At 33.5% G+C, this 10,209-nt stretch overlaps 1 protein-coding gene and 1 non-coding gene across 2 annotated transcripts in view; both read right to left on the bottom strand.

The window, feature by feature from the left end:
- Window positions 1-81: 81 nt before the first annotated feature.
- The window catches only part of Trmt61 (tRNA methyltransferase 61), a 55,903-nt gene continuing 45,775 nt past the window's right edge, over window positions 82-10,209 (bottom strand). The window contains exons 6-7 of the mRNA XM_085189887.1: window positions 547-676; window positions 82-212 (exon numbers count right to left, since the gene is read on the bottom strand). Of these exons, the coding sequence (XP_085046013.1) occupies window positions 127-212; window positions 547-676 (216 nt within the window). The 3' untranslated portion in view covers window positions 82-126. The remainder of the gene's footprint in view (window positions 213-546; window positions 677-10,209) is intronic.
- Window positions 8,586-8,724, bottom strand: LOC146536218 (U4 spliceosomal RNA). The gene has a single exon (XR_014878284.1). It is a non-coding gene; the product is annotated as a U4 spliceosomal RNA (small nuclear RNA).

The following is a 10,209-nucleotide window of genomic DNA, read 5'->3' as shown; positions in this document are numbered from 1 at the left end:
AGTTCCGTAATAATTCTATGTTTGTAGTTTTAGATTATAATTAGACGTAAGTGATTTTAACAATAAATTATAAATTAAATAATTTGTAGTTTTATTTCTTTATTGTTTTTTTTAACAATTTATATGTCATTCATTATTTTCTGTATTTGGAGAATTATTCTTTTCCTCGTTGTCTTTGATGGGATCACTTTCATTATCGCCATTAGAGGTTTCTGTAAAATAAAGAATTGTTATTTTAATGTAAAACAAAACTAAGTAAAATTTAAATGGTTTAAAGCAAAATATAGCTTTTATTTAAAAAAAAGTTTTTATATCCAAAGTAAAGATTTTGTGCTATATAAAATTTACATGAAATGGTTCGGTACGGTTCGATTGCTACTAGCGGAAATAATGTTTAATAGGTATATAACAGTATATTTCAATTATTTTCATCACTCAGCGAATAAAGATCGTTAATTTAATATGACGCTCAAACTACTGAAAGTCTCAACGCTATATTTTCGTAATGCTGAATATACTCGTAAGTTAATTAAAAACAAAACTTACTTCGTACAAACAAAGGGGGGAGTGTGGCTACTGTGAGGTACCCGGTGTGTCCCGGCGTGGTGGGCGGCCACGCAGCCACTACGTACGTTTTATCACTGCTAGGCTTCTCTTCTACTGGGTTTTCTGAACTCTGGAATAATATGAATAATAGTTTAATAATGAGAAACTCAACTAAAGAAATTATTTTTAAAGCTTCATAAATATATGAATCCTCTTGTGAAAACTTAATGGGTCAAAACAGTTATATTAAAGAGGTTGCCTAAACAACATTTAAATGAAAAGCTAGTCTCTAAAACTTTGGTAACAACTTCATGATTTCGTCTAATTGACTCGTATGTAGTTAACGCTACCTAAATAAAAAACATGTCAAGTGCGAATCTGTCTCGACCACGAGGATTGACAAACTTAAGGTCACAGGTGTTTGCAGTCATTTTATATGAAAGCAACCTCTAATAAAAGTTTGTAATGATTTTTTCAATTCGAATATTTTCTTTTATTTATTTTGTATGTTCTCACTTCCCAGAATGGAAACACGGAACCCTAAAACCGTGCAAAATATGACAAAAATGATACAAGTAGGTACCTACAGTATAAAGTCATTATTATCCTCATCCTCACGCTGGAACGCGTCATATCGGTTAAATGTGTAAGATCAACAGACAACCATTATACAATACACACCTGCCGCCTCGGTACGTGCTTGACGGTGCGGGGCACTCGAGTGCAAAAGTCTATTATTTATTTTTTAAGGTTCACACTGTAACCCGCATGTAGGAGACTACCCCTGACCTGACGGAACCTATTGTTAGAACATTCCGCTCTCTAATTTCCGTCGAATTCTGGAGGCATTGCATGTTAGTGGTGGAACTCAATGTAGCGCTATGTCATCACCAGAGTGAAGATGTGAAAATAATAAATATTTCATTTCTTCGAGTGGGATCGAACCCGCAAACTTTGCTTTTACAGTCACATGCTTATGCCCCTGCGCCTTATAATACAAACATGAAAATGAAACATTTGTGGTTAACTTTGTATTTAGTTTCGTTAACGCGAAATGAGGAAAATGTGTAAATATTACCTAATAATATTTAGTATATATTTTTTAAGTGTATTTACTATTTAGTAATATCTATTATATAGAATTAAAACAAACTAAAAAAATATAAATTTGTTCTAAAATTAGTAAATTCCATATAAGATGTATTTGTAGACGAGAGACTTGACAAGAACACTAGCCAGCACGAGCGTACCGCAAGGGGGTCAGGGCGCGAGGAGTTATTATCGATGTCACGGATTGAGTCTCGTAAATCGTAACATCTCGTCCTCCAAATAAAGCCACTAAGCGTACTTTATGCTCCATTTTGCCTGGTGCCCTTGTCTAGGTGCCTGTGGGAACCTAATACTAGTTTACATGAGACAATGGACTCTTTACAATTTCCGGGTCGATAATTTGCCACTTTGGTTTTGTAATTTTTAATTTAAAACATTTTTTTTATTTAATAGGTAAATGGGTTCAAATGCCATTTTGAAGAAATGTTTACATACTGAAATATAGATAATTAGATATATCAGTAGATGGTTTTTACAAAAGATTAAATATTAATTAATCGCAGCACAAGGACACAAGCGTTCACAAGCGTAAAAGCAACAGATTTAGTGTTCGATTCCAACTGGAGTTATAATTAAAATATGTTGATTTTAAATACGTTTTCAGATCAATTAAATAATTATCCTCCACATGTAATTATATTTTTAAAAAGATAAAATAAAGAAATAAAGGAAAAAGAAATATAAAATAAACCTGTGACTAATATAAAATTAACCAAACGTCGACGTCACATGTGCCTTACGGGTGGAGACAGAACGAATTCTGTCACATTAACGTTCCAGAACCCATAATTTAAGAGAGATGCTAAGAGCAGCTTTCACTTGTATTTACTCTTCTATCTCCACTAGTTTAACATCTATACTTAATATGTCTTACTATATATATCCATGTAATGCAGTATTTCGTAAGAGGACCAGCACCGCAGACCTGGCGGTGGCGCCGCGCTGATGACAGGGACGCTCGCGACAGATTAGTGCGTTGAAGCTTTAAAGTACGTTATTACTAAAATGTATTGAATATGTATGTACACAGTTCGATTTTGGATCCTCCCGCTTTGAGAATTTGTGAGGAAATATTAGTCTTTGATATGCCGATAAGAATTCTAGAATGTATGGAATTGAACAGATTTTGCTGCTAGAAATAATATTTTATTTAAAACTCTTGCTGAATATCATAATATTTGTATTGTGTTATTATATTTTCATTTGCCGTCAATTAATAAGAATCCAGAGGAAATATTTACAATATTGCAAATAAAAATATACGGTGTAACGTCCACCTTATTATGCGAAATATTAAATGTCAAAATTATGTTTTTCATTTATTTTTCGTCATGGTGACGATCAGAGCAGTAATTTTTATTATTAGCTTGTTAAGATATTTTTTGAGATTTACGTACGTAAGTTAGAAGAATTAAAATGAAGTATTTAAAAAGCTAAAAAAGCATTAATATCTACAATTTAACATGTAATTACCTAACAACAAATGTCTCCAATGTGCAGAAAGTGGAGAACAGAATATTTTAGCACTAAATGTTTAAAAATACGATGAAATAAACTTATTTATATCTACACGCTATAAAAGCGTATAAAAGCGTATGGAATTTGAAACCTTGGTTTGTGGGAAGATTATACTAATTTAACCGAGAGTACCGAAGCAACCGCAACGTGAACTTAACGCGGCCTTGGCTTTGATTCGCAAAAAACTATTTACATCACTACGTACCTACCTACCTAGTGATGTACCTAAATAGTTTTGTACCTTGAAGGTTGACAAAAACAGACGCGATTCACTCATTTGTACACTGTATAGAATAGAAATAATATATTATATACGAACGTTTTATGTCCTATGTCGTATGGTTAGTTTAGTGTCCGTACATAACAAGGTTTTCATCCGTAACAAAATTGACTGAAACAGTCGACAGAAATGGTAATTTCCTAATTATGTCCATTAAAAAAACAACATTTAGGTACACGAACATGTCTGTTCAAAGTTAAAGCCCAGACAACCCCCTCCTCCCCCCAGAAAATGTCTAGATACGCTAATGAGTAGGTGCATTTTTTATGTGGTCTGTTATTTACTAAAAAACTGTGTTTGTCAATTTATGGACATATTACAGCTTCCTACTAATTTCTACTAATAAATAGTAAATTTTATAATAGACAAGCCATTGATTGTAGTTGTAGTGAAGCTTAAATGTATAAACTTTATACATTTATAAAATAGCTTCACTACCTAAATTCTATTAAAAGGAATAGAAAGAAGAAATTATAAAAAAATGTTTTTATTGTTTATCTTATTATTAAAATTATTATTATATAAATTTTAAATTGTCATCAAAATTAATTCAATTTAAAGTCACAAGCAATGTCGCGCTCAGTGGTCGCTGCGCACGCGCACCGCAATTACGTTACATAAATTTATTCAAACTAGGAACGCGTCGTGATCGATGGTCCGTCTCGTTCGGAAATGCAACTAAATATAATTCTTGCACTTTTGATTTATAGCTGTAACTTACGAAACTACCTTAAACGTTCGTAATTTAGGCTATTTAAAATTTAAAAAAAATGAGGGGGTCGTGGCGCAGTGGTGCGATTGTAAACGCGATAGTTGTTGGTTCGATTCCCAGTAGGGGAATGAAATATTGCCATTTCTTTGATCTGGTACGCGGTCCTGCAACGCGCAATGCCTCGAGAATTCGGCGAAAAGTAAACAGTAGTCTTAATGAGAACGACGTGTCTTAACACTTGGTTCCCAGGTTCCCACTACCCTGCAATGTGCGGGATACAGCGTGAAGCTCAACACAATAAATTAAAACAAAATGAGTTTAAAATTCTTTTATTTTCTACAATAAAAGATTATAACATTCATCTCAAACTAATAAACTAGATAACATTGTAAACGAAGTGTTGACATAATCTACTCAAATACCATTCCGTTTTGAACGAATTGGATTTTAAGTTGTTATTAAAACATTAAACCTCCACCGTGTCAACATAAAACTTAAACTCCCCGACAGACGACGCGGGAGAAAAAGGAAAAAAGAAAGATTGGGAAAAAAGAATGACCAGCAAAGAGGCGCATTAAGAATTGAGATAAGAGAGATGGACGAGCACTCAGCGGCGCGCGGCCATCTTTTATTATTTATTGACACTTAAATAATTATCTACTTTTAGTTTGGCCCGTGCCGAAATATTGTTTATGGTAATTGGTGTGTAAATTTGGACTATTTTAAAACTTTTAAAATAGATAAAATATGTGTTCTAGCTATACTCGTATTTATTGTGGTATTAAGATATACATAAATTGACATAAAATATTTAAAAATATATAAGAAATTGAGACATTTCTTATCTCACGTTTAGCACTAAAAAGATTTATTTACCATTTCAAAATTACATCTTCGCAGAAACGATCTTTGGGCAGTAAAAAAAAAATCGGCGATAAAATGACGCTGCCAAAAGTCCCTCACAAACACAAAATAAGTTTTATCACCCACCGCCGGCACCGACGCCGTTACCGTCTTAACGATAAACATGCCTCGAATTTAGACATTCATAAGGATAAATGAAAAATAAATAAATAAAAGAAAACAAGTTAAAGTCGAAACGTTCAAGATATCGTAAAAAGCATCGGTAGCGGTCAAAACGCGTGTTATTGATAGCATTTATCTTCGGTTATTTTATATGTCACATATATATGTCTATTATGTTAATATGTTTGTTGTTATATACGAGGCCGTAGTGGCGCAGCGGCACAAGGGTGTGACTGTAACGCGATGGATGTGGGTTCGATCCCCACTCGAGCAATTTAAATATTTATTTACGTTTATATTTCCATTTCTTCGCTCTGGTGTCGAGACAAAGCTTTGCAAAGATTACAGCAGGGTAGACAGAGGGAACCTAGTGTTAGGACACTCCGTTACCCACTTTCTGCCGAATTCTGACGGCATTGCTCCCGGCCGCTCTCTGCCTTGGTACTAGTGCGGTGCAATAAAAATATAAATAAATAATAATTAATTTCTTGAAGGGAATAGAACCTACAACTTTCACGTTTACTCGACTTTTATAAGTAAAATTATAAGTATTATTAATTGTTTAATTCAAACCTATTGCATATAAGTGTAAATGCGTCCTTACACTGCAGAGCTTTCATCTATAAAATAAGTACCAACAGTATCATAGACAATGTACGATCAATTTATTACGCAACTATTAAACGTTGCGATATCGTAAATCAATCGTCATTACGCCGCCATCTGTCAGTAATGGGGGCAACTATATCATGCCAACAACGTACAGACAGCGACATATATATATAGTTAAATAATTAAGAAATATAGAAATGGGTTGTATTGAATTAGTTGCAATTTAGGTTGTAACTTTCGTTGCGGACTGTACTGACGGCACTCCAAAGGTTTTGTTTTTCAGCTTCTCACTCGCCTAATGCGATAATCATCAAAATGTACGTGATGTGAAGCGCCGCTGACAGTTTTGATGGAAACAGTGAAACGAGTCGATTGATTTTTAAAGTCTTCTTTTTTTTCATTTCTTCAATTAGTTAACAAAAAATGAGCTTGAGTTGTATGAAATACTATATTGGATTGCTTATACTAATGTCTATATTCATTTGAATTTTTTACATCATAAAATTTTATTTTAGGTGAGTTCGGCGTTGAATTCTGCCTCCTGTCTCCAGAATTCGGCAGAAAGTTGGCAACGGAATATCTTAACACTAGGTTCCCACTGCCTATCCTGCAGTGTGCGGGATACAGCGTGAAGCTGGTGCATGATGATGAAATTTTATTTCAAGGAAAATTTGAATAAGCATAGTTATTCAAGATGTCACTGCACCTAAATATAAAAAGAAAACATCAAAAACTAAAAAAATCGACAAAAAAACAAAATAAAAAAAAAATCAAGACCGCCAGCAATAAAATGAGCGATAAATTATACACTGTAAGTGATTCCACAGAAAATGTTTACGCTTCAACGTCCAGAGCTACCGAATTTAAATTCCGTGGGCGTCACTCAGAGAACAGTGTGCGGTCAATCTTTAGGTAACTTTATATTTACCCAGTATCCCTTTCCGTGGACACTTAGCTTCAATACATTTTTGCATTTTATAACTTAATACCGAGATAATGCTGTTATTTCTTATTTAACGTATCGTAAACTCTTATTACTGTATTTTGACAACAGTATCGATTTTATTATATTTATTAAGTAAAATAACATATTTCCAAAGAATTAAATAAGCAAACTTAAAAATCTGCCGCCTTTTTGTATTGAAAGTGGTGACATCAGCTGCTGCGTCAATCTTTTATTTCTTTGTTAGTAACCCCTTTCCTATTATTATTTAAATAACGAAGCCAGTCGTGGCGCAAGGCCACAAGCGTGCGACTGTAAACATGACAAGATGTTTTAATTCAAAATATTTAAGCGCGGCGTTGAAATCCGCCATTTAACACACAACGCCTTCAGAATTTGGCGAAAAAGAGGTACGGAAATGTCTTAATGGTAATAGAATGTCTTAACACTAGATTCCGAGGTTTCCCCTACTATATCTAAGCGGGGTTCAATTTAAAACTATAAAAAAAGTATAATAATATCAATAGTTATTATATTATAAAATTACTAGAATTACCCTTGTAAATTAACTGTATTAAGCTTGTATACGAATACGATTACTATAATATTACCAACATACGAGTATCAGATACGTATCCGGCTCTCGATCGTGATCGACTCCTTACATTTGGATGATTGAAGCACTTAGCAATGATTGATTTAGGTTTTGAAACGCTGATGGTATAATGTTGACATATTACACAATATTGGGCAAAGGCAGCTCCTTTAAAATTTAAAACACCAAATTCCGATATATTAAAGTATTATATAACCTAAATTACTATAAAGTAAATAATATAAATATATTGTGTCGGGGCAAAGCGCGGCGTTGAATTCCACCACTCAACACGCAATCCATACAGAATTCGGCGGAAAGTCAGAAACGGAGTTTCTTACCACTAGATTCCCTCTGCCTACCCTGCTGCGTGCGGAATATAGCATGAAGCTGGTAAAGAATAAATGATATAAATAGAATCTCATTAAATTAAGTAAAACAAAATCTTATTAAATTCGTAGCGTAGACAGAGCCGTGGTTCGAACCCGAGACCCCCCGTGAATCGATAATGCCGATAATCGGATTAATCGATTCCACTCAATAAGGCACAACTTTCACAACACTCTGTAAATGTCAAATCTGTGTGACATTATTAAATCTGGATCACTCGTAAGCTGTAGTGCTCAGTTTTGTCACTATCCCTTTTGACACGGTCACTTAATATCTTTTATATTATTAACTTTGGTTTTTATTAGGTGATTGGGAACCTTTTTTTTTGTCTTTTTTACCTGTCATAGATATTAAGAATTTGTTTTCATTAAACTATTAGTTTCAAAATATTAGTGAAAAGGTTTAAATATATATATTTGCTTTACGCTGTATCCCGCACATAGTAAGGGAGGCAGGGAACCTAGTGTTAACCACTTTCCGCCAAATAAGTGGCTGGACTCAATCAACGTCGCGTTTTGGGTCGTCACCAGAGTCTAAACTAATTATTTGTCAGATTGTTTTAGTCATCCAATTATATCTAAAAATCTCATTTAAATGGAAAGTTATATAAAATATTTTTAATTTATTTATATATCTTATAGTAATAACGGAAAGGTTATTTAGATTAATATGATAAATTATAAAATAATAGTGTTGTTGAACAAAATATCGATATTTTTAACCGAGAAATGTATCAAAATCGATATATTACTCTAAAAAATGAGGGCACACCCTTATCAAAATTGATAAAGTGAAAGCACAGCACTCACAGCAGATATATCAATTTTCTACTATTTTTTTCAGTATTTATTAGGCCATTACAGCCGTTCAAAAATTGCCATAGCGGTCGGTATTTCACGACCACAAGGCGGGGTATTGGTAAAGTTTTCAACTAGCAATAATCGCACCTCGGATTAACCTCATTGGTTACGATATTGCCTCTGCGCAAAGTTATTCAAACCACCAAAACTCGAAGTATTTACGTTCTCAACAGAACGAAACCATAGCGCGATTCAGACGTACCGTAACGCCATCTATCGGCGAATTGTGAAATTTTATAAAGATATTTTATATAAGATTATAATTATATTGTATTGTATTAGAAATTTTGATACTATATTTTTTCATGTAGGTAATAATTTGTGTAATTAATTGTATTTTAAAATAATTTTAAAAGAATATAGTTGAAAATAATTGTTTTTAGTACATTTGTATCGTTATTATGAATTTACTAAAAATTTAAAAATTTATTTCCAAGTTTTTGAAATTTTTTTAAATATATCTAAGCCTTTTTTACACTTCATATATTAAAAAAAAAAACATTGTGCGCTAACAGCTAAATTATGCAATCTTTGAAAAAGAAAGCTTAAAGAAATTAGCTTTTTATTTACTTGACCTAACAAATTCCTACTTATAATATAAATAATCTCTGAACTATGTTTAATTCTACGGTATTAACTAAACAATATTAAATAATAATACTAAAATTATAGACTAACCGTATAACAAATAGACGGAATAAAGATATTATGGGGTCCATTTTTCTTAGCGAGCGCAACGAATGGTGCCCCGCGAAAATGCTCGCACGTACCGTTTTCTCAGAGTATCCTATGAATGAATGGATTTGAAGTCACGACCTTATTGTAATCATTTTTTATCGGACCGTGACACCTCGCCTTCCGTGTCGGAGGTCGACGGAACGTGGGTTTGCTCGTTGCTTCTCCATTATACAATTTTCGTTTTAATTCTAAAACTAGGCCCGTATTTAAAAATCGCTCTCAACTAAGATCCTTTTATATCAAACTAGCGGCCCGCCCGCGGCTTTGCCTGCGTGAACTACATTATTATTAATTTCTGTCTCCATGAGTACCTATGTCCTATAAGTGACGTCCATGCAAAATTTGACACTCCTAGCATTTGTAGTAACGAAGTTTCACACAAACTTTCACTCTCCACCCACCCAAAACAACCCCTTAGAAGTCGAATATTGCAAATTCCCGTCTTAGCGAGCACCTACGTCCTATAAGTAACTCCTATGCAAAATTTGAGATTCCTAGCACATGTAGTTTCTGAGATTTCGTGATGAGTGAGTGACCTTTCGATTTTATATATATAGATAGGTAGTTACTTAAAATATAAAATAAGGACACATTCTAAAATTTATTTCAGAATATGCCCTAATTTTCTCAAAATAATTATGTATTAGGTTCGCTCTGTATGAATGTTAATTCTGGAACGTAAAAAATTACTTTACATACATAACCAAAAATAGTATAGCACTAGTAGTTCTAATATTAGTAGATTAATAGGATAAGAAATGTTCACGGCTATGGAAACATTCGCCTTTTCGGTCAACGGTTCGGTCGTGACCGGAGTTTCGTCGGTCACGATGCCTCTCATCAATGGACCACAGTTACCCTTAAAAAATGGTGTCACAA

The sequence above is a fragment of the Heliconius melpomene genome, chromosome 9 (genome assembly GCF_056956725.1).
Source record: "Heliconius melpomene rosina isolate 202511_hmr_F chromosome 9, ASM5695672v1, whole genome shotgun sequence".
NCBI classification, from domain to species: domain Eukaryota; kingdom Metazoa; phylum Arthropoda; class Insecta; order Lepidoptera; family Nymphalidae; genus Heliconius; species Heliconius melpomene.
Note: the sequence above shows the minus strand (reverse complement) of the source record. Positions and strands in the feature narration are given on the sequence as shown.